The sequence below is a fragment of the Watersipora subatra genome, unplaced genomic scaffold, assembly GCF_963576615.1.
Source record: "Watersipora subatra unplaced genomic scaffold, tzWatSuba1.1 SCAFFOLD_66, whole genome shotgun sequence".
Classification (NCBI taxonomy): Eukaryota; Metazoa; Bryozoa; class Gymnolaemata; order Cheilostomatida; family Watersiporidae; genus Watersipora; species Watersipora subatra.
In genome coordinates this window covers 101,548-126,689 of record NW_027045280.1, presented here as the reverse complement: position 1 = coordinate 126,689, position 25,142 = coordinate 101,548, and the positions used below count along the sequence as shown (strand labels likewise).

The following is a 25,142-nucleotide window of genomic DNA, read 5'->3' as shown; positions in this document are numbered from 1 at the left end:
TTTTTTCAGGTCTTCTAAACCCCCTTCATGTTTTCATCTATATTAACTGCAATACAGATCTGCAGGGAACCTGTGTTCCCTTTACTTACCCTTGCAAAAAGGGTAATGTAGCAGCTGTAGGAAATGGCTGACCTTAAAGCACTTTAGAAGGTGGTCAACCTTGAAAGGTAACCATCAATACTAACAATTAGTAACTGTTTGGGCATTTATTTGAGATATGAGCCTTAGTTTTTGATTTCAACATTTAAGTGCAGCCTACTAGTAACTCTCACACAATCAATAATTATCAAATAAAACTGTCAAGAATGAACGGTTCAAAGTTAGAATACTTTAATATGTAAAGTTTTCTCTCTTACCTTGCGTTTTTTGTTCACTTAGATTCACAGCGTACCACAACCACCAGTAGAACAGATCTGGTGCTCACCATATGTTCTAGTAGAACTACTGGAGTAAATGGCGAAAATTATATTTAAAAAGTGTTTTAGGGGGCCTCGATTCCTATACAAATTCTTTATATGCTAAAGGTGTTGCCATCTCACCAGGCTATCCATGATGTTACAAAAATCTAAAGAGTCAATCATTTAGAGTTCTCTACTTGATATGTAAACTGGGTGTAAATTGTGTCTTCTACTATATCTATGATGAAGTCAAGGATACTTTTTAAATTTCTGATTAAATACTTAGTTGGTACATCTACACCAGGATGATCCACTTAGTTTGAGATAGCAAAAGCTTATGTGGTTTTTATAATCTACCAAAACAAAGCAATTTGGCAATATATGATGTTAGACGCTGTGAAGAAGACTGGCAACATGTGCAAACTGTCTCTCAATCACATTAAGGTCACTGGCCGGCACCGGGAAGAGTAGCAAAGCAGGCTCTTCAATAAGATGAAAATTGGGTGCTGAATCCATCAGGTTGTTTCTTGTTAAAGTTAGTGTATTTTCAGCAGGCATGCTCAGACAACTTTTACAGTTGAAAAGTTGCTTCAGCTTGTAGATACGATCAAAGCAGTAAACCCACTTGCACATTAAACCGCATTTTAATAGTTAGTGCGGGTCAATCTACATGACCTCACAATTACATGTATAGTCTTGCTAAATTCTTGAGTTTTTGCCCAGATATAATCAGTACAGTTGACAAAGCTAAAGTGTATGAGCAAAGAATGTTTGGTCAATATGATATTGGTTGTAGAGCTAGAGGAAAATGAATCTGTGTTAGCTAACCTTAATGAGCAGGTGTCAATTCCACAGTGTATGGCACTAACTAGACAATGACTAGCTCTTTTTCATAAGCTTACAAGTAAGTTAGCATGATGGAGCTAATACTTCCTGGTGCACGAAACATGGGCTGGGCTATGAGAAAAAACTGAAAACATATGATGAGTTGTGATTTGATTGTAAAATCAAATAATAGCAGCGTAAGGTTTTTCTGCTTAGGTTGGTTTTTGATGTTTTCTTGGGCCATCTGCTGTAAAAGACTTGGGAGAAGATTGATATTAGTAAGCTAAAGTTGTAAAATGGCTAGTCAATACCAAAAAGGTAAAAAGCCTCATTTGTCATATTTTATAAGATGATAAAATGTGTAATTATGAGCATACTATTACCAAGCAAGATGGCATGTGAGAACATTTTTCTAGAGCTCTTCACAAGAAAGACCATAGCTGAATTGTCTAAAAGAGATGCAACCCCTGTAAGGAGGTGTTTTGTTTTCAATAACAATTGTTTTCAATAACTCTCAAACTTACGCTGCAAGTAAACCGTGTTTGTATGTTATTCCACATAGAAATGTATTTTATGAAATTCTCTTGCAATGAGATATGCCATGCCATATCTTCAAGGTAATTTTGTATATCAGAACAGGTCTATGTTGAGTTATTCATGCGTTACAAGAGTTATATGATATAAATATTACCAGATTGCACATGAACATTGTTCATTTGTTCTTAGAGATTACCGCAAACTTATCTTGATGATGTACCAAAGGATTATGATCACCGTGAAATGTGAATACGAAACACAAAAAGCAAAGGAAATGCTAGCAGCAAAGACAAAACTGGTTACAAAATCGGAACGCGACTTGGTGGCAGCTAAAGAAGAGCGTCAAAGGTTTGTTACTGTGTTTCAGAACTTTAATGTGAATGTGTAAAGAAAACTGCCAGTTCTATTTACTGCTCCACAAAAATCATACCCACTGAGTGTAAGGCAAAAAGACAAATATATACTTCAAGAATATATACAAATCCAGGTATTTCAGTGGGTTTGCATGCAACAACATGCAATAGCGATCTCTATTCTCATGTCTCGCCTGGCTTCCTTATATATCATGCCTCTCTTGCTGGCTCTGCCCCATTGGTATCTCAGTCTTCTCTCGGTATTTGGTCGACCTTGACTAGTGTCAATTGGTTGACCGGGTCCTCATCAATGACCCATCGTGCCTCCTGCTGAGCAGAGGCTCAATCTTGTCATTGGCCTTGAAGTTGGTTAGGCAGCCGACTTTGGTTTTTGGCGCTTTTCTGCTACACTCTTTTTTCTAGGTGGAAACTGAAGGGTTGTCTACTCAGCCTCACTAGGAGATAACAGTTGCGACCAGAGTCAGTGCTGCTGCACTCCAAACTCATGGAGCCAAACCTTCATCACCACAAACACCCGATCTTTTTCAGAAATCTTCCAAGCACGCATCAAACTAGCAGTATGGAGGGCTATCTCGGCCAATTGCAAATATCTTCAAGCAGCTGGCGTGCTTGCTCGTCATGCCGCTGATGGAGTGGCTGGTCAGCTGTTGGCTCTCCCAATAAATGGACCAATTACTCAGCTGGAGATTCAATCCATGATGGAGCCTTTTTTGCTCGATCCCTTGACCGAGTAGGTAGGCTTTTGAGCTGCGTCTTCATCACCTTCTCATTTGGAGAGACCAAAGCTAGCTTGGCTGTGTAAAGATATCGTAAGATCACCGAGTCAGCTTTGGCTCCGACGAATCGGCTGTTTTTTTTTGGTGAGCTTTCCTTAGCCATGTGCCTGTCTACACTGACCAACTTGACTGCCAGCTCTCTAAAAAGACAGTTAGCCACTGTCACAGATTCTGAGTGCTGTATATAGTATCATAAACAAAGTTATAGCATGACAATAGCTATTGCGCAATACGCTGATGAGTCATGACCATAAATTTAGAAGCATTGTTCTATTACTGGATTTTTCCTGAATGGATTTTCTGGAAGTTTCTAGAATAATTGTACGAAGGTATAAATAGCCTGACTGCAGCAGTTCATAACAATTCAGGTTACATTGTACATGTCTACAAGTCCGCAATAAAGGATTATTTTATACTCTCACAGCAATGCTCAGCATATTATTATAGACACTCTATTACTTATACATAGTTAGCCGCAATATTACACCCAGACATCTTAACTCTTAGCCTTGTGCAGACATCAGGATACAATCACAGCACCAGATATCTCGAACCTGTCACATTGCATCACAACTTTGTGACAACTTGGGGGCTGCTCCGGGAATATCTACCATTGATCAGGATTATATCAGTCTAACTCACGCAAGACATAAAGAGTACCAAAAGACAGTCAGTAATGGCGGAGACTAGTATGAGCAGTATGCGGAGGGCAATGGATATGGGCGAGAAGCTTGGATTAAAGAATGCGGAGCTAGCCAAATTCATTGACGAGAATGAACCAAAGTTTGCAGCGGAGATTGAACGCGAGAAGAGACGGATGGAACGAGAAGCCAAAAAAGAGGCTGAGGACAGACAACTCCAAATGCATATGAAGAAAATGGAGATAGACAGCCAGAAGCAAGCAAGAGAGTTGGAGATGCAAAGAGAGATAGAAGAAAAGAGGTTAACGCATGAGCTCGAGATGAAAAAACTGGAAGTGGAGAGTATTAGGATGGATGACTCCAAAAATGAGAGTACAGGACTAGAGCGGGTTAGCAATAAACATATACCGAAACTACCAGTGTTTGATGAGAAAACAGATGAAATGGATAGTTACCTGCAGCGATTTGAATGGATAGCTAAAAACTATCAGTGGGATAAAGCTGAATGGTCATTCCATTTGAGCCAATATCTCAAAGGTAAGGCTACAGAGACTTACACTAGAATGGCGGCAGAGAATAGGAAGGACTACGATCAGGTGAAGGAAGCTCTGTTAAAACGCTACAATTTCACGGAGGAAGGCTACAGAAAGCGATTCAGAAAGAGTAAAGCCGAGCCCGACGAAGCACCACAACAATTTCTAGTTCGACTCAGTACCTACATTGACAAGTGGGTGGAGCTATCGAACTGCAAAGACCTGAAAGAACTCAACTTGCGAGAACAATTCATAGCGGCGTGTCCTACGGATCTCGCTGTACATCTAAAGGAGATGAAATTTGACAGCTGTGACGAGTTGGCTGAAGCTGCCGACCGATACCTGACAGCTCATGGTCGCAAGATGTCATTCATGAGGAAGACAACTCCAAATGAGACAACCATCACCGGCCACAGTTATAACAAAAAGGGGCATATTGCAAATTGATGTTATAAGAAGCCTCAAAAGTACTGCGCACACTGCAAATTGAATAACCATGACACAGCCGAATGTCTAAGACTCAAGACACCTACGCACAAGGCGGGTGTGGCTGAAGGGGAGACAAATCCAGAAGGACAGAATACGGATGAAATTAAGCTGAGTGGGAAGCGTTACGTACAAGTAGCGTGTTGTAAAGGTAAAGTTGGTAAAATGGAGAATGGAGTAAACCTGGTTGGAGGTTATGTAAATGGTAAGCAGGTGGAGATGATTAGAGATACTGGATGCACCACAGTAGTGGTCAAGAAATCACTGGTAAAAGCTGATCAGTACACAGGAGAGGAAGGATATCTACGAATGGCAGATAACACTGCTAGAAAACTGCCATTTGCCAAAATCAGCATCGATACACCATTCTATCAGGGAGATGTAACGGCGATGGTTATGGAGACACCCATTCACGATTTAATGCTTGGAAATATTTCAGGCGCTCGATCCCCATGTGGTCCACTACCAGAACAAGATCAGGAGTGTTCTGTGGTTACACGCACACAAGCTATAGAAAATAAATGAGGAGAAAAACCACTATCACTTGTCAGCAATGAAAACATCGAAGTAAACGGAGAAGACCTCATCAAGTCACAGAGAGAAGACGATTCTCTAAAAAGGCTGTATGACGCTACAGAAGCAATAACGAAAGGCAAACAACAAACCAGGTTCATGGTAAAGAAGGACATCCTTTATCGTGAATATTATCACCCAGGGTACAACAGCGGACAGCCGATAAAACAAGTAGTTGTACCGGAAACTCTACGTGTCGCTGTGATGAGACACGCCCACAATTCTTTATTGAGTAGACATTTGGGAATCCGTAAAACTACTGATTGAATCCTAACCAACTTTTTCTGGCCGGGTCTACATGATGAAGTTACGAGATTCTGTCGATCCTGCGACAACTGTCAACGCACTGTAAAGATAGGTTCAGTACAGAAGGTTTCCGTACAGCGGACTCCACTAATTGAGACTCCATTCAAGCGCTGCGCTGTCGACTTGATTGGACCGATTAACCCTCCGAGTGAAAAAGGGCATAGATATATACTAACTCTGGTGGACTACGCTACTCGATGCCCTGAGGCTGTTCCACTGAAAGAGATAAGCTCAGAAGCAATGGCTGAAGCTCTAATCGACATTTACAGTTGGGTTGGAATACCTGAAGAAGTAATCAGTGATCGAGGGACCCAATTCATGTCTGAGTACATGGAGGAGTTTCCCAGACTACTCGGCATGAAGCAGATGCCGACAACCCCCTACCATGCTATGGCTAATGGACTGGTGGAGCGATTCAATGGCACACTGAAGTCAATGCTGAAAAAGTTAGGCCATCAGGAGCCAAGGCAGTGGCACAGATACATAAACCCGGCACTATTTGCCTACAGAGAGGTCCCACAGGAATCTACTGGATTCTCACCATTCAAGCTGTTGTACGGAAGAACAGTACGAGGGCCGATGGATATTCTACGACAGCTATAGACACAGGATGATGCCGATGGAGAGACCAAGAGTAGCTACCAACACGTGTTTGATCTGCATTCTAAGCTGGAAGATACAATGGAGTTGGCTCAGAAAGTGCTAGAAAGAAATAAGCAGAGGTACAAGAATTACTTCGGCAAGAAGGCAAAGAAAAGGGAATTTCAAGAAGGTGACAAAGTTCTCATCTTGCTCCCTACTAACCACAACAAGTTGCTAATGCACTGGCAGGGACCATACAACGTAGAGGAGAAGGTCGGGATAAACGCATACCGAATTCAGGTCAAAGGTATAAGTCGAACCTACCACGCTAACATGCTGAAGAAATACTACGTGAGAGATAGTGAAAAGGAAATAACTGAGGTAGCTGGTATCGAAAAAGTAGAAGAAGGGGAAGGCACACTGGTGGAGTTGTATTCGGGAAAGTCAGTCGGAACTGTGAAAGATCTGAAGATGGGAAAAATATATCTGAGGAGCAGAGAAAGCAGATCACAGACATTGTCAAGGACTTTACAGATATATTCACAGACAGACCGGGAAACTGCAATCTCATCAAACATGATTACTCTAACCAGTAACAAGCCTATCAAATCCAAACCTTACACATTACTTTACCCGGTGAGGGAATCACTTAGGGAAGATATAAAATATATGCTGAACACAGGGATCATCAGAGAATCGAACTCTCCATATGCATCACCAGTCATACTCGTGAAAAAAGCCTGATGGATCCAATCGACTATGTGCTAACTACCGGAACTTGAACAAAATAACAGTGTTCGATCCAGAGCCAATGGCAACAGCAAGCGATCTCTTTCAGAAGATGAGCGGTGATCACTACTTCTCAAAGGTAGATCTAACTAAGGGCTACTGGCAAATTCCTGTAGAGGAGAGTGACATACCGAAGACTGCATTTGTCACTCCAGATGAGCAATACGAGTTCATCAGGATGCCGTTTGAGATGGTCAACTCTGGAGCAACATTTGTACGTGGCATGAAGAAGCTATTGGGGGATTTACCAGGAGTAGACAACTACATCGATGACATCATCATACACACTGCCAAATGGGAGGATCACATGAACGCACTGAGAGAACTATTCACCCGTTTGGCCAAAGCACAGCTAACCAATCAAACCGACGAAATGCTACCTCGGTGGAACAACTATAGAGTTCCTAGGTCACAAGATTGATCGAGGAGAACTGAAACCGATGGAAGACAATGTGGAGAAAATCACTGAAGCTCCAAGGCCTCGGACCAAGACTCAAGTACGGTCGTTTCTAGGAATGAAGGGCTACTACCGAGAGTTTGTCCCAAATTACGCGACGATAGCAAGTCCTCTGTCGGACTTGACTAAAAAAGGACAACCCAATAAAGTTATCTGGACAGATGCGCAAAAGAAAGCATACCGGAAACTAAGAGTGACCATAACTGAGAAACCAGTTCTGAAACTACCAGACATAACGAAGCAGATCACCCTAAAGACTGACGCATCGGACACTGGACTCAGAGCTGTACTACTACAGGAACATGATGGAAAGCTATTTCCTGTCAGCTATGCTAGCAGAAAACTACTGGACCGTGAAAGGAATTACTCAACAATAGAAAAAGAATGCCTGGCAATTGTATGGGCTGTAAAGAAATATCTACCATATCTCTACGGCGTGGAGTTCATACTACAAACGGATCACCAACCACTAACCTACATCAATCGAACAAAGTATGAGAACAGCAGAGTGATGAGATGGGCACTATATCTACAGGATTATTGCATGACGGTGGAATCGATCAAAGGGAAAGACGACGTCGGAGCGGACTACATGAGCAGAATAGACTCAGAATCTTAATGCTGGAAATTTGACTATAAATTTCCTCATGAATGGAGAGTTGTCACAGATTCTGAGTGGTGTATATAGTATCATAAACAAAGTTATAGCATGACAATAGCTATTGCGCAATACGCTGATGAGTCATGATCATAAATTTAGAAGCATTGTTCTATTACTAGATTTTTCCTGAATGGATTTTCTGGAAATTTCTAGAATAATTGTAAGGAGGTATAAATAGCCTGACTGCAGCCGTTCATAACAATTCAGGTTACATTGTACATGTTTACAAGTCCGCAATAAATGATTATTTTATAATCTCACAGCAATCGCCCTGAGGAGAAAGGTTATCCGCATATTATTATAGACACTATATTACTTATACATGTACATAGTTAGCCGCAATATTACACCCAGACGTCTTAACTTTTAGCCTTGTGCAGACATCAGGATACTATCACAACACCAGATATCTCGAACCTGTCACATTGCATCACCACTTTGCGACAGCCACGCTCAATGCGGAGGTACACGGTTTAATCGGGAAATCAGTCAATCATGATCTGGCCTGTAGAAATGGAAACTACTTTGCTTCCATAGTTCTTTTTCATGCAAAAAGATCTGAAATTTCTTAACATTCTTGCTCTGATCTTTGCAAACATGTCAATCACGATTTGGTAGCACAGATTCTCACTTTCTGGTATATAGTTTCGGATCGTAAAATAGTAAGCCAACAAGTCCTTGCATGACACTGACTCTCTTGAGTTAGATCCAGCCTGTAGAGTACTTACAGTACGTATAACCAGATTGGCTGTTTATGAAAGGCAGAGAGTATTAGGTAAAGGTAGAGCAAAGACAATTTTTGAAGACAGATGGCAAACAATAGGTTTCACTTGTTGTTTTTCTATGACCATACAAGCCTTTCAAAAGTATATATGTCTTTTCCTGTTGTTTTCCTTTCATGGTAACTGCAACTTCATTTCATGCTGGTCATCCCACGAGCAAACAAGCGGAGCGATGTGTGCGAGTTTTTATGATAAATGCATGTGCACACAACTTACGAAAATTATTCATCAACAATGAGACGAACCCTTGGCTAGAAATTTCATCAAGAAATTTAAGCATCGGAATGTAAAGTCGTAAAAGTACAATAACGATACAAAACACATTTAAACCTATTTAAATATGTTACCAAGTCTTTGTAAATTGTCGGTATTATCTTTAAACTTACCCATCTGATCGGATTATACACAAATAGACAGATTTATTTGAACGAAAATTGCCACAAAAAGCTTGAAAAGCTCGGTTTAATAAAAGTTAAGACCGAAAATTGAAACGCCAATAAAGCCGTGCGACCGATTGTAGAACTATTTAGTAGTGCGTATTTCCCGAGAAAACCGTGTTCATTTTACCAGTCTATGGTACTGTTTACTTGTAATCGAATTTATTCGAAGGTTTTTGTAATAAACGTAGACCGTTCGAGGCGTAGACCGATTTACAGGTACGAAATTGTGGTACACCGTTTATCAGCCTATGTTTTTTGTCCAATCACCGAAGGTTTCATTATTTAAAACGTTAGCCGAAATTCTTTACAACTTACGTACAAGCTAGGGCCAAACTACAACGCCCCTTCATGACGAGAACATTTTTTATTTTGCTACATTTTTATACGAGTGAATGCTCCTACCCGCTTTCTGTTAAAGATCGCTTTATCAAAACCATTCAACGCAACCAATTTTCAAACTGTGTATAGTACACAGTAGCTTGCCATTTTACTTCTAATTTTGCATTTCAGAGTTATAATAAACCTATTTCTTTATCGTTGTTGAATTACATACATTACAGTAAATTAGGCCTACAGCTTTATAACACTTTTATAACAGCTTTTATTTTGCTGCAGTTTGCAGAAATCTTCGAGACGCATTAACGCTCATAGGTTTTCTATTATTGCTGTATTACTATATTAACAATATTGGTTATTTTAATAATATCAGTGCATTTTACTTATAATATTGGCCAACATTGCATTTCTCCTATTGCAGGAGAGAGATATAAACGTAATATTTTCCTTTCATTGTTGTTGTTTGTCATGACCAAACACTTTTTAAATAAACTTTCTAAAAACCTATATAAATACCACAACTTCTTGATATTGCTACCTATGACGTTTTGAAATGTAAACAAAATTGTGTATTGGTTTTCTATTATTACTATATTAATAAAATTGATTATTCTAAGAATATCAGTGCATTTTACTTCTAATATTGGCCAATATTGCATTTCTCCTGTTGCAGGGGGAAAATATAAACATATTTTCCATTCATTATTGCTTATTGTTGTATATAATAACACCCACACCCAGTACATTACAGCTACCATTGAAGTTATCCTATTGCACTGCAGAGCCATTTGATTGCTAATATTGCATTTCTCAACCATTAGTACCCTTTATTTTTTTGCCAATATCTCTGGCCATCTCTTTGGTCGTGGGCTGTATGACAGTGGAATTTCTAGTCTAGTTCATGCTGACCTTTCTCGTGTTGCAAAGGGTCTGCTTGTAGGTTGTCAAAAGTACCTTGTAAACTACTCAGTTGCCTTTTCAGTTTTTCATTTTCTGCTGTCACTCTAAAAGCAAAGAATTTAGTTATTTAAGCATGTATTTAAAAGCAATTTGATTCATTTGATGCTATGTAGCCTTCGACAATAATGATTCTGGTGGTAATTCAAAAAATAGAGTGCTTAAAAAATTTTCAAATATATAGTAGATAAATTTACATCATTTAAAAAGAGGGTACTAGTTTACTAAGTAGGGTCCAATCACTTTATCTATTATCCCACGAGCAAACAAAAAAATTGACAACATGCTAAACAATTTAAACTAGAAATTCCTACATGCATAGTAAAGACTTAATGAATATGAAATAATACGCAAAGAAAGCCATTTTGAATGGATAATTTTTTCAAAGCGTTTGAGCATAGATATTGGTTGCCTTACAATTACTTTACAGTTACTGTCTAATTGAGCTGTTACAAGGTATATTAGTTATTATCCTATTATGTTAGACAGGAGCAAAAGCAATTATTTATTTGAATAAAATACTGTAAACCATATAATTTTTCCATTTCATTTAGTAGCTGGAAGAATGGTTAGTCATTAAAGTTTGGTTAACTAAAGTTGTAAAAGTTATAAAGACTTTTGAAATGGTTTGCTTGTTACTCGAATCATAAGTACCAGCAATCTATTAATCCTGCTCTTTTCGAATATTCACTAGTATAAATATATAAAATTGGACATATGTATTATGTATAAAATAAATATATAATATATATAATTTAATTATGACATTTTATATAATATACATGTATATTTCAAATGGTATATCTCAAATAGAAAATTATATCTAAACATTTTTAGATGTAGGTCATAATTTTACAACAGGTATGCATAGTCCCTATGTACAACCACGTAGAAACATTCTACTTGTACATATATACAGGAACCATAAACAAATTGCTAGGCAAATTTTTTTTGAACAAACAGGAGTTCGACAAAATAAAACAGCCATACCAAAATATAATAAAAAAAAGCGGCTGTAACCATGGACTCCAATAAACAACAGAAGCAATCATAAAAAAATGTAGTGAACAATGCAAAGCAGTTTGTTACAACTCCCATATAGCTCTAGTGTTGCAATCAACATAAAAATGCAACCAAATTGTTATCAAATGCTTTCACAAAACACTTGCTTTGCACAAAATTGCTCACAAAAAACACAGAAAATCAGCTACTCATGTGTGACATATGAAAACTATTATAAACGCACAATGAACCCAAAAAAAATGCAATTGTGCAAAAAATGATAAGTGCATCATCAAAAACATAATCTACTAAGCTGAATAAATGAATAAACCTGATCATCTAACAAACCTATCATATATTAGATTATGCGTAACAGAATTCAAATTCAGATATAATAACCACACAACTGTGTTTGATTAAAAAAGTAAATAGCCAGACTGAACTTAGTAAACACATTTAGAACTTGAAAGACAACAACAAAAACTATGACATTTCTTAAAAAATAAATTCACATGCCTAACCCTACTACACCAAAACAAAACACTGCAGCTTACATTTATTAAAAAGAATTACATAATATTCAAACCAGAACTAGCAACACCAAACAGAAGGATGACTTGACATCAGATGCAGGTGAGGGCAAAACTGTTTTTTTTGCAAATTTTATAAGCATCACCCTTACACCACACTATCTCACCAAAACTTTCGGTCACAGCCTTACGAGTTTCAAGTACAACATAACATCCCTTTTGCAAAACATCTTAATCAAATATCATATAGCTTATATACATGTATATGCGTATGTACTAGTTGAATACTCAGCAATGCACGGGAAATAAAAAAGTTTTGGTATAGTTTTGGTAAGTTTTTAATATTAACCAAAATAAAAAAACATTTACCATTCTAACTTTCAAATTAAGGTAATTATTTATTCCTGCATGTGTCCGGCAAACACATAATTAAAAAAATCTTAAAGCTCGAGACAGCTGAAAAAGATTGTTGAAAAATATTTCTTACTACCTTACACCTTCGCTCAAGATCTGAAATAGCTTATACACAGTGGCGAGTAATGCAGTTGCTATTGTTCATTCATACGAGTATTTTGCGTAATATTGAGTGAAAAACATAGACCTTCATGATTATATTTACATTTTTGTTTAGTGAAAAACATAGACTCTCTTTGTTGTATTTATAACATTATGAAGTGAGGATCATATGCCTGTATGATTATATTTGTATTATTCGTTGGTGAGAAACATACATGTAGGCTCTCATCACTATATTTATAATATAATAGATTGAGTAATACAGGTTTTTATCATTATATTTATAAAACAATAGAGCGAGGATTACAGGCCTTCTTTATTATATTTATGTTACTACGAAGTGAAAGATATAGGCTCTGAATTTGTATACATTAATACAAATTTTGGTATTTGTTGTTTATTAATTGTATGTCCATTTATAGTGTTACACTTTTGAGAATGAAAAATGGATCAGACACTGAATTTAAACTCAAAACATCTAGTTCTCCAGACAAAAGTGCTGTCTATTACATTATGTGTCTAATCGACATTACTCATTATTAATTGTGCACATATTTATTACATTGTTTAAACACTCACATTTACATTGTTTGAGAAAATAGTATTTGTTACTAGGCCCCTACTAGCTTAGCTTACTAACTACTAAATGTGTTAGAGATCATTTTACGGAATGTAACAATTATGAAGCTAGGTTCAGACACACTTCTTATCATCGCAAAGATTTAGATTAGAGAGTTACTAGCTTAAGTTACACAAATTTATTATACAATTATTTTATGGTCTGTACAACACCAAACATTTAGCTGGTAATATAATATAGTGAGAAAAATAAGCCTCTCAATTATGACCATAAAATTATATAATGATGAACATATGAGTTCATTATTATATTTATGTTCTTATTTATGGTACATGAGTGTCATTAGTATAGTTAGAATATAACACATGTAAAGTTAGAAATATAGGGGTTCATTACTACATGTATATCTATATCTATATATATGTTTCTCAAAGTCCGTATATCTGTCTGTCGGTTTTCCGGCGATAGCTATGATTAGAACATCTGAGCTGGACAACAATGCAGACAACAATGCAGAATGGTAAATCATGGCTTACCGTCATTGGAAGCCTAACCTTATTAACTAGCTTAGTGAAGTTTTCCATTGGCAATATACCAGGCTACTAATTTAAAAGGTACAGTTGTTTGACAATGTTTTAAAACCTTTACAGTTGTTTTTATTTTTCTCTTAATTTATTTCAACTACACGACACACTTCTCACACGATATGTAGTTTGAAATTTAGAATGGGAAATGTTGTTATATGTTAAATACAAATCAATGTTTTGTCCAAAGACTCTTCTATTACACGGGCAACGCCAGGTGGTACAGCTAGTGTATTTATATTATTATGTGAGGAAAATACTAGGTCCCACTTTTTCAACATAATTTATCAAAAATACTTAAGACTACATGAACCCATTCATATCATTGACAGATTTCCAACAAATAATCTGTTGATTTAATGTTCACAATGTTTAGACAGCAATCAGTTTGTTCTGTTTGTTGTGTTTCTGATTTGATGAACATACTGTATAGCTTTGCAAAAGGTTGGGCAAAAAGAACGTGGGAATGCTCTCAAAATCCTCCAACTTTTTTAGTGACGGTATTTGACAGGACATGTTTTTTCATCATAGGAATCAATGAATAGTCACCCTAAAGATACGAAGTTTTTTAAAGTTTGTCTGGGATCAGATCACTCGCCTTTGCTCAAACTTGGTTCACTTGCCCCCAAGGTTTTAATGAGAATACAACTACTATCAAAATTTATAGTACTTTTGGATGCCGAAAAAAAGTGCAGTTTATTTATAGTTTTAAAAATTATCTACCTGATTTTTAAATATTAAATATATTAAAGACAACAACTATTTTAGCAAACTTACCAAAAGTGATAAAAATTGAAAAATTCAGATAATGTTTTGATGGTTCTTTTGTTTTTTTCTGATACTTACTAATATCATAACAGAGTTTTACTTTATTATGTGTATCTTACCATAAACTAAACTAGTTTATAAGTGTATATGTATCTCATACTCAGTGGTGTAGTGAGATCCATATGCCCAATCCTGTACTAGTTAAATTTAATGGCTTTATACAATATTTTTGTCTTACATGAGTTCCACTACACTCACATGAATAATTTTACAGTATTATGTAGGAATACTTTTTATCTCAGCATTGCAGATCTAATTACCAACAATTCTACAACAAATATATACATGTATACTTTATCATTGCATTAAATATATCAAATATAACAAATATATTTAATGCTATGACAAAGTATACATTGACAAATGTATACTTTTCATAGCAATATTTTAGCCATGCTTCTTTATGATTGATAGCATGTTGCCCACTGGTAAAAACCAAAGGGGAAGTAGGAATATTTCAATTAGTTTGTTAAGAATGTTAATATGTATTTTAGTAGATTTTATTAGCGTTATATTGTAAGTTAGCTGTTGTTTAGTAAAAGTAAAATAATATAATTATTAGTTAGGCCTATAGGCCTATATTTTATATACATATTATATTGTAAATTGCTTGCAGTGTTATGCATATGAAATTGCAAGGTCTGTAGGCATTTACAGGCATAAGTAAAAGATTGCTAACAAATTTCAACTGTTAGTGTTAATATGTTTGTGAGTAGCTGTTAGTAGTGTTATAACCTAAATTTAGTAGTTTTTAGTAGAAGTTAAATAATAATTGTTAGCATACGATCGATATAAGATTATATGTTAAATTGATAGCAGAGTTACACATCATAGACAGTAAAATCTGTACATGTTTGCAAGTGTAAATGACTAGTTTCTAACACAATTAATACTAGCTAAAAGTTGTTGTGTAATTAACTCACACAATTTGTTACCAGTTAAGACAATGATATGTCTCGGTTCACACACAACTCTCCAGGGAGTCAACTAGTTTTGTAGTATTAAGATTGGCCTGCTCTTTAAACCTTTTGGTCAACTTCTCCTGGTTCTTTAGTTTGCATTAGCTATTTCTGTTCCCGGTTCTACCATGTTAGAATAAATTGAAAGTTACTTAGCATCCAGACACTGGTGCAATTATTCTGCATTGTATGACAGTTACAATGACTTTTATAAATGACCTAACAGGTAAGAACCCAACGTCTGACTCAACAGTCCTCTTTATATATACAAAGCTATAGAAATCTAGCATCACTCGATTGTTACTCAGGCGTAAAAGAATGGCTTGTATGTGTTCACTTAGTTAAAACTCTAACGTGAGAATTTTTTAAGTAAGCTATTTATTCCACTATATTGAGCACATGCAGAAGCTCAGTTTAGTGATTGCATTTTTTTAGGAAAACTCTAGCTCCAATAAAACCCAAAGCTGCTGACGCATACATTCTCAAAGACTGTCCATGCAACTGACCAAAACACTGCAATAATAATTTACCTAATATTTCATAATTATAACCATGCGACCAACTGAAATAAATATTAAGGAATAACATGCATGCAACATGTACTTGTACAAAATCTGAACTTTTACACCTGCACATCTATATTATTGAATGTACATGCATGCTAGCAAATGGATTAATTTACGTGTAAATATAAATGTATATAGAAAAATAGATTTTGAAAAATAATGTAGTATATGATTCATGGGCTTTCCGAACTAGTTGAAATAATACTCTATGAATAAACATACATGTATTGAAACATTAATTTACATTGTATTTTAGATAAAGAGCAATGTTATAGTTGACCTTGACATGATAGTTACAGTTGAACTACAGTTGAAAATTGCAGCTAAACGTCAATTGCGCTGAAATCGATTTATGCTCAATTAGTTCGCTGCGGATTCAGCTTAACTCTGGTCACTATCTATAATTGTACCCGACGCTCAATGCATGTAAGTCTACTGTACCTCTTTCAAATTCTGCAGTTGCAGGTTTCACTCCTATTGCATTTTAGATACGAGTCTAATTAAGGCCTATACCTTAGAATGGTATCAAGTTGAAGCTGATGAGTACATATAGATATGGGTATAAAGTCATGAGTATTATAGCCACCAAGGTTAAGATCAGCTGCAGCTGCGCATTTGGTGTCATAATAACATATTATTAAAGCCATTCTGTAGATCAGTGGTTCTTAGCCTTTTCAGTCCCATTCCCCATTTCCAAACCTAAAAACAGAAATTCCTCCTTCCCAACTCTCTCAAATAATGCACTGCAACTAGATAGTGAACTTTATTTGCATATACAACTTATATACATATATGTATATACATGTATATACATGTGTATATGCATTTATTACAGTCATATTTACATGGAATATTAAAAATGAATGTACATGTATATTGAAACTCAATATATCTATCATTGTAAGACAGTCAACAGACTTGTGCAATTTCTGTGTTTGTTTGGAGCTGACCGGAATTTTGATGCTAGGAGTTGTTGTAGATAGGGCACACTGTAGGTCAGCTTCTACTTCCAGGCAGTTTCTAGATTTGCTCTTTATGGTTAGCATTGCCGAAAATGCTGACTTGCAAAGATATGTGGAAGCAAATGATATGAGCATCTTGAAAGCGGCCAGGCTTATTTTGGGATACAATATTTGGGCCTGAACCCAAAAGTGCTCTATTGATAGCTCCTTAAAGTCATATTTTTATGCAGAGTTGCTTGTCAGCTTCAAAAAACTCCTGAAGCGGTTTCGGAATCTCGTGGACATTGCGCCTGAAAGGGTTTCAGGTCAGGCTCATCAATTGCTCTGTCCTAGGATCTAACTTTGGAAAATATCTCAAACTCTGCTATCAAGCTGTTCTAGTGATGCTGTATGTCGGTTAGCAAAGAATCAGAAGGAGCTTTCTTGTCAACTAATGAATGCAGAACTGGAAATGAAACTTTTACATTCTCAGTAGCCAGTCTTTCCACCCAGAGTTTGAGCTTGTCTTTGAATGCATTGACACTATCAGTTACATTCAACACATTTCTGTCTCCACCTTGCATCTTTGTGTTCACTTCATTGATTGAACCAATTATGTCAACCAGGTAAGCAAGACACTGATGGAAGCCTTCCACCTGCATTGAAGCCAGTAGTTTGGGTTTGTTATGAGTTTTCAAAAACTCATTGACCTCTGATCATAGACTGAAGAAACGCAGAAGCATGTTACCCTTTGATAACCATCAGAACTTTGGTGTGGAACAATAGTGATGAGTGCACAACACTCATATATTCGAATAACTTGTGAAAGAGACGTGTTTGCAAGGCAGAGCCTTTGATAAAGTTTACTACTTTAATCACTGAAGAAAGGTGTCCCTGCAATCCGTTAGGAAAAGTTTTTGCTGCTAGCGCTCGTCTGTGAATGAAGCAATAGATACTCCCCACTTAAGGATTTTTTTCTTTTACCAACTGTGCAAATCTAGCACGACAGCCAAGAATGGCTGGAGCACCATCAGTGGAAACTCCAATTAGTTTGCCCCAGTTCAGATGTTCTTTGCTGAAAACATCGGAAACCAGGTTCATAACATCAGCAGCTGTGGTGGTCTCTGGTAGAGGACTGCAGAACAGAAATTCTTCTTCAATTGTCTCTCTGTTTACATAGCGTGCAAACACCATCAGCTGTGAAATGTTAGCAACATCAGTGGACTCATCAAGTTGAATGGTGAACATGGGAAATGACTTGATCTTTTCAATTACTTGCTTCTTTATGTCCCAGACATATCATCGATCCTCAATTTCACTGTGCTGTCTGAGAGGGATAAATCAGCTTATCTTTTTAGCGGCTGTGTCTCCCAGAATAATCTTAGTTCACTCCAGCAGACAAGGTTTAACTAATGTTTCACCAATGGTTTGTGGCTTCTTATCTCTTGAGATGCGGTAAAACAGAGCATAGGATGCCTCAATAATGGCCTGTACTTGGATATGAAAGCTGCCAGTGGAATCCAGTTTTGCCCGCTTGAGTTCTCTCTCTTTAGCTTCAAAGAACGGCTTTGATTTATCCATGTGTTGTACATGTTTATTTCTTAAGTGTTGCTTAAGTTGATGTGGTTTCAAGAAGTCGTTAGCGAGCACTTTCATGCGCAAAACACATTGTGGTACTTCGATGTGGCTTTTAATCATACAAGTAAATCCACAGTTAAGGCATGAATCATCATATGTTCGTCTTTTTGTCTTTGACATTTCCAACACCTACAATATGGGATATGCAATCAAAATATTTGAATATGCTCAATATCCACATGAGCAAAGCATCATACATATGATAGGCTACAGAGCAAATTGTCGAAATGTTATTTGTATATGCAAACCAAATCGGTAACTGAACAGTTAATATTGCAGGTATGTATATGCATGTAGTGTAGCAATCCTTACCTTTTCCACAGTTTCAGATCTTGGCTTTGTTGAAACAACTGAAATTCATTCTCTCCTCGCTGCCCTTTATATAAGTAAAATTTGTGCCACAGAAATCCCATTTGTCAAACTGCCAAATTCCCCCCCTAAAATCCCAAAATTCCCCCTGGGGGAGAATTTCCTCCTGGTTAAGAACCACTGCTGTAGATGAAGATTTTTTAAAGGAGTATTGTTTAACAATATTCATACAATACCATTTACCAACTGTCAGTACGAAAGCTGATGGTTCTTGAAATTGTTCTTCATCTACTTTTACAATTGTGTGAAATATAGGTAGCCATTGAAGAGTCTGTCAAAAAATTCCAAATGTTCTACTTGCAAACTGTTGCTTTGTGTTTGCTAACAATTTCAGCTGATTATCCGTATCCGACAGAAAGCTTCCGTTATTGCCATACCAAGTATTTTTTATGAGAACATAGTGTGGCATGGATTGGAAACGAACCTATAACTTTCAGCTGATCATCTGTATCAGACAGAAGATACCTGTTATTGCCACTCTAAACTGTTTTGCAGAAGACAGTGTGGGATATATTAGAAATGTAAGTACATGTATAAAATGTGCATTAGAAATTAGCCCATGAATGACATATATAAGACATCTGTTATGTTCGTTCAAGATGTTTATTTTTAAAAGATGGTGTAGCATGAATTGGAAATGAACCTATAAATTTTAGCTGATCGTTTGTATCAAATGGAAGTTATCTGTTATTGCCACACCAAATATTTGTTATTAAAATATGGTTTAACATGCGTTGGAAATGACTCTAAAAATTTTAGCTGATTGTTTGTATTAAACAGAAGATATGTGTTATTGCCATACCAAATGTTTGTTATTAAAACATTGTAAAGGCCTGGTCCCGGTAGCTAAGCCAGCTATACCAAACTAACAAGTGGACGGAGCCTAAACTCTGGGTGTCCTCTTATCTGGGCCTGCCTGACATGCTCGACTGTAAGGCCAGTCCACCACAAGTACCCAGTAGTCAGGCCTACTCCGAAACCAATGTAGCCTGCCCTCTGTGTCTCTATAGTTGGCTAGTCTAGGTCCCCTAACAGCTCGCTCTAGGCCCTGATCTCTTATGCCATCGCATACCTGATCAGGTCTAGTTAAAGCGTAAACCAATCCCTAGCCCCTCTAGATCCACCCTGGAAGTTCTGTCTGATGTTGGTTTGAAACCTGCTTTCTGCAACCTTTAAGCCACCCAGGTAGGCGTCAACCATAGATATAGTAAACCCTAGATATGCAAATAATCAAAACAAGTGAGGCCTATAATTAGCATGACGCAACGTCATGGTGATGTGCAAAGCGAATCAGCTGATCTATTAACTCTTATTGACTTAGCACTAAAACCTGCTCAATTTTTCATAGTTTGTGCATCTGAGACTGCATACTTTATTGAAAATATGTAAAACTTATATACAGTAATACTTCAACTTACGAGTGCCCTAATGTACGAGAAACTTGAGGTATGAACCAGCTTTTAAGCAAGTTTTAGCACTAACATACGAGCCATGTTTGAGATCTGAGCACATGAGCCATTTGCCAAGTATGTTGGAGGTGTTTTATGAGAACAGCTTCACTCTGTATTTTTCAACTGCTCAGATTATACTTTTGTACCATGTTTTTTGTGCGCAATTTTCAGTGCTGATTTATGTGAATTAAAAGTACCGTGCGTAGACCGAAAGTTTGCCAGTAAAAGGATAGATAATGCAAAGAAAAAGCGAATGATAACAATTGATATTAAACAGAAAATTATTGAAAAATATGTATGCGTGATTGAGCTAGCTCAGCAATATGACAGAAGTACATCCACAATTATCAAACACAAGGATTATATTCAAGGCATTTAGTTCGCAAAAGGACTAACCATAGTTTCTAAACGACCCAGCGATTTTCACGACCACTGATGGAGAGACTGCTCAGGCTTTAGATAAAAGACAAACAATTGGCCGGTGACTGCGTAACTGAAACGATGCTACGTAAAAAGGCCGGTGCTATCTATCAAGACTATAAAAAATAGACATTCGGACAAGTTGGCTAGTGGTCGTGCATTAACCCTTGGTGATGACACCTGTGTTCGTCCTGATCGCAACATATTGAAAGGGCGACAAAGGCAAACGTCCTCAGATAGGTTTCTCTTAAAACGGCCGGCTGGTCGTGAGAGCGAAACAAAAGAAAAATTAGCTAACCAGCGAGAAACTTAAAACTATGAATGCCGAAGAAATTTTAATTACGTTAAGTTAAAGATTAAAGTTTGCTTTCAGGTTTGATTTTAAGTTTGTCTTTTAAGACTTGAATAAATCCAAATTTATCAAAGTCAACTGTTGTAATGAAAGATAACTTATCTCTTCCTCTCTGGCAAATGCTAGCGTTAGCTGCTATTGTATGTATTTAATTTTACATTTTAATTAGTCACATTTCCTTGCATTATTTTTTATTTGTTGCTTTTTGAAAGCATGTGGTAAGTTGGGACAATAACCAACATGTTCTTTCCGTTACAATATATTGTTTTGAGTGTTTTATTTGCATTTTTAGAGTATGGAAACCAATCACTATATACATAATTGTTTTATTTATAAATAAATTGCACCAACATGCGAGTAAATTGACATACGAGCTCAGTCTCTGAACGCATTAAGCTCATAAATCGAAGTATGACTGTAATGACTTTGGATGAGAAAGGCAAGAATCTTACACACATGGTAATGAATAATACCAATGATTTAGAAGCTTCTATATCATTGATAATACAAAGAGTGACCAAATAGAAATTAAACTAATAACAAACTAATGAATCAAATGAGATTTAGAAGCAGTTACGCTGGACCACTGTATTAAACACCCATTAGACATGACTGAAAATAACTAGACGAGATAGTTTTTGTCTAAAGTTGGTTGAACTAGATTCCTGCTTTGAAGCAGCATAGTGTATTCTGATTTTAGTATAGCGATTTACTATAGTTTTGAGTAAACTGTTGGCATGCACTGTACATGTAAAACCTTGATTGAGGTTATGTAATAAGACATATATGTTATTGTCTGTGATGTTACTTGTTTAAAAGTTCTCTGTGTGATACCATAGCTCTCCATGTGTGAACGTAGGCACTTTTCTGTAGCAATACATATTCAGCCTATCAATCTGGTCACCAATTCTCCTCTGTTTTTAACTGAGATTAGGGTTATGTCATCACTATTTCTACTTCCCACTACTTCTACATCAGTCAAGAACTTGATACACTCATCACATTTGAGTTAGAAAACAATCCTCATCATCAAACTCCTCATCTTCACCTTCCTCAGCTTTTGTCTCTTCTTTCTTTTTTTTTCTAACCAGAGAATGTAGCAGGAGTTGGCCAGTTCTTTCAGCCCTGCTCACATCCAGATCAATACAGTTAACATTGGGACTTGGTGTGATATCCGCTTTTATGAACAGTGCTCGAATTGCAGATCTAAAGCACTGCACATCCGGGTTATTGTTATAGCCACCCTTGGATCGTATTGTGGAAAACAGAATCTCAATGTGATCCTGGTTGATCTTAAAGGTTAGGAAGTAGTTGATGTAAGGGTAGTTGCTGAATAGATATTGAGCAATGCCATGTACAGATTTGGCTGCTGACTCAAAACCAATGACGAAATGATGATGATTTTCTACTAGCAGCTTTCAGCTTGGTGTCTTTAATCGGCATAGATAGCTTATGATATTGTTGAGAACTTCTTGTTTTGAGTTGAAGTTCTGCCTTGTTATGGGCAATTCAGAATATACCTGGGGTGTTGTGGTCTCTTCTGATGACATTTCACTAAGAATTTGGTCTTATTGTTACGTTTATGACTTAAAAACTAGCATGCCAAGCGTGCTTCCACTACTAAACTTATTGCTCAATTGAAGGCTTTGATGCTGTGATGCACATCACTACGACGTAACGTCGTGAAAACAACAGCCAATTATAGGCCTCACTTTTGCTCCATTATAATGATAGCTATTCGCCAATCTAGGGTTTACTATATCTATGGCGTCAACGCAATCAGCCCTTGTGAGTAGATTTTATTCTGTTTATTATTTATAGTCTTGATTATATGCTTACATCAACACGAAACAATATCAAGCCCGCCAGTGCAACTTGTGCACTGGCTCATATAGCGGCATTACTCTGCATACTATTCTACTTATGCCCATAAAAGGAATGTGTAAGGGTATTACATAAGGCTACACGGATTACAAAAGCGTATGCATGCATAAAAAGGATATGTAAGGGATTGCATAATGCAGGCAAGTTTGGGCAGGCTATCCTGCTATTCTATGAGAGTCTATAATTGATACATATATCTGCTGTAAATAATGAGTGTACAATCTCAGTCCTCCACAATATGGTGTTGCGTGTGTTAAAAATGAACCTGTAAATAAGGCGTAGGTATAGACAGGTTTAGGTTCTAAGTGTGAAGCTGATGTAATTACCTGCTGCTAGAGTTGAGTCACTTCAACATGGTACCAGCTGGATGAACTGGATATAGGCTGGCTGGTCCTCTCACGCAAGTTCCCTAGAATCACTCAAAACTTGTACATACTTAATTGTTTATAGTTGAATAGTTGCATACATGCTATAGCGTCAAACAAAGTATTTTCACAACTTTCTGTTATTTTGTTTTTTTTTGTTCATATTGGTGTTAAGCTGGGCGCTTGTGATGAATAAACTTTAGTATGGACTTTCTCTAATGACTGCTTGTATTCGAATGAATTTCACATATCCAACAGAAAGCTAAAATAATGAGCTAATCACACAAATAAAATAATCCAGCATTCCATAATGAGACTATGTAGCCAAAATTGATAACAAAGACACAGCTGTTAATTTAGTGCAAAGGTAGCTAAGACAACAATATTATATAATACTAATATATGAATACAATAGGCTCACAGAAAACAGAATAAGAAGTAGGTTTAGCTGGCTGACATAAGCATGCCATGTATAGCTTTACTATATCATGCAATATACAATTATTTAGCTACAGCGCTGTAAGCTATTCCCATTCATGCTGTCCTTCATATTCATAAATATAATCCGTCATTCGTTTTTTCTTTGCAACATTTCCTAGATCATACTTTCTGTATAATTTTTTCATCTTTCCAAGCGAGTTTTCTTCTCCATAGCTAATTATTCTAATTAGTTTTTCAGCTCCAGCAAGCCCAGCTACTTCTTGTATTGAGAGTGCTAACAGTGCTGTACCACCACCATCGCTCCCAAGAAAAGTACAATAGCAGCTTATGATTGCAGGTGCGAAGCGCCCAGTTTTTGTAATTCTTTGTTACACAGCCCATCAAGACCATCTCATTTTGAGACAAAGGAACTCATAATGTTATTCCACTTTTATATTAATATTTATGAATCCTGTCGTAAAAGTATTATACGAATCTTGCAGAACCACTCATACCCTTTTATATAACCATTTCTGACATAGGTAAAATACAGAATTCTGGACTATTGGTAGCCTGACACGCCGATTTGTTATTCTAATTTTTTAGCACCCGTGATTTCACTGCATAGCATAAATGCTATTTGCTTATTTTTATTTACTCACTTACTGCCTAGGAAGTTTTGCAGCACCCAATCGTCAAAATCTACTGTTATGGCAGTTGGCTGACATATATCATGATGACTAGGCAAACATATATAAGTATGCGTAAATCAGAAGTCATTTGAATTCCAGATCTTACTCACACTTTAGGTATTACACAATTAGCATCAACCATTGACTTGATTAGACTTTATATATTTTACGTTTTCTGCTATTGAAAGTTTTCATTTTAATAAATATAATCTGTTTGAAAGTTTTCCAGCTAAAACAAATCAGTTTGATTCTCAGCATTAAATCTACACCTAAAATACAGTTCTCTACATTCGAAAATCATAAACCAACTACTTGAACCACCAATTCAGCACTTATAGTTATTAATCCTAAATCAGAGGACCATTACACAGGGATATGTTGAAAATGTTGTCATCAAGAACCTATCTCACCATTGAAATTGCTGCCCTAGAAGATCTTGGTGCATGACTGAAGACACACTTGATAAAGCATGATGAAAAAAGAAACTGATGGCCTGAATCTAGAGGTGAGAGAGTGCAACTGCAATCATCAGAATGGTAGGAATAACTGTCAACAGAGAAAATGGTGAACCAACCATGGGTCTTAACACAAC

General features: G+C 36.7%; 2 protein-coding genes across 2 annotated transcripts; one reads left to right on the top strand and one right to left on the bottom strand.

Annotated features, from left to right (window-relative positions):
• Nucleotides 1–3,586: 3,586 nt before the first annotated feature.
• On the top strand, nt 3,587–4,531 carry LOC137410112 (microfibrillar-associated protein 1-like). Its single transcript, XM_068095694.1, has one exon. It carries the CDS (start codon nt 3,587–3,589, stop codon nt 4,529–4,531), a length of 945 nt encoding a protein of 314 aa, XP_067951795.1.
• A 12,826-nt stretch (nt 4,532–17,357) lies between these two features.
• LOC137410111 (protein FAM200C-like) lies at nt 17,358–18,207 on the bottom strand. The gene is made up of 2 exons (XM_068095693.1): nt 17,944–18,207; nt 17,358–17,615 (listed from the first exon to the last, which is right to left on the bottom strand). The coding sequence occupies exons 1-2, from the start codon at nt 18,205–18,207 to the stop codon at nt 17,358–17,360; spliced, it is 522 nt and encodes a 173-aa protein (XP_067951794.1).
• Nucleotides 18,208–25,142: the final 6,935 nt, after the last annotated feature.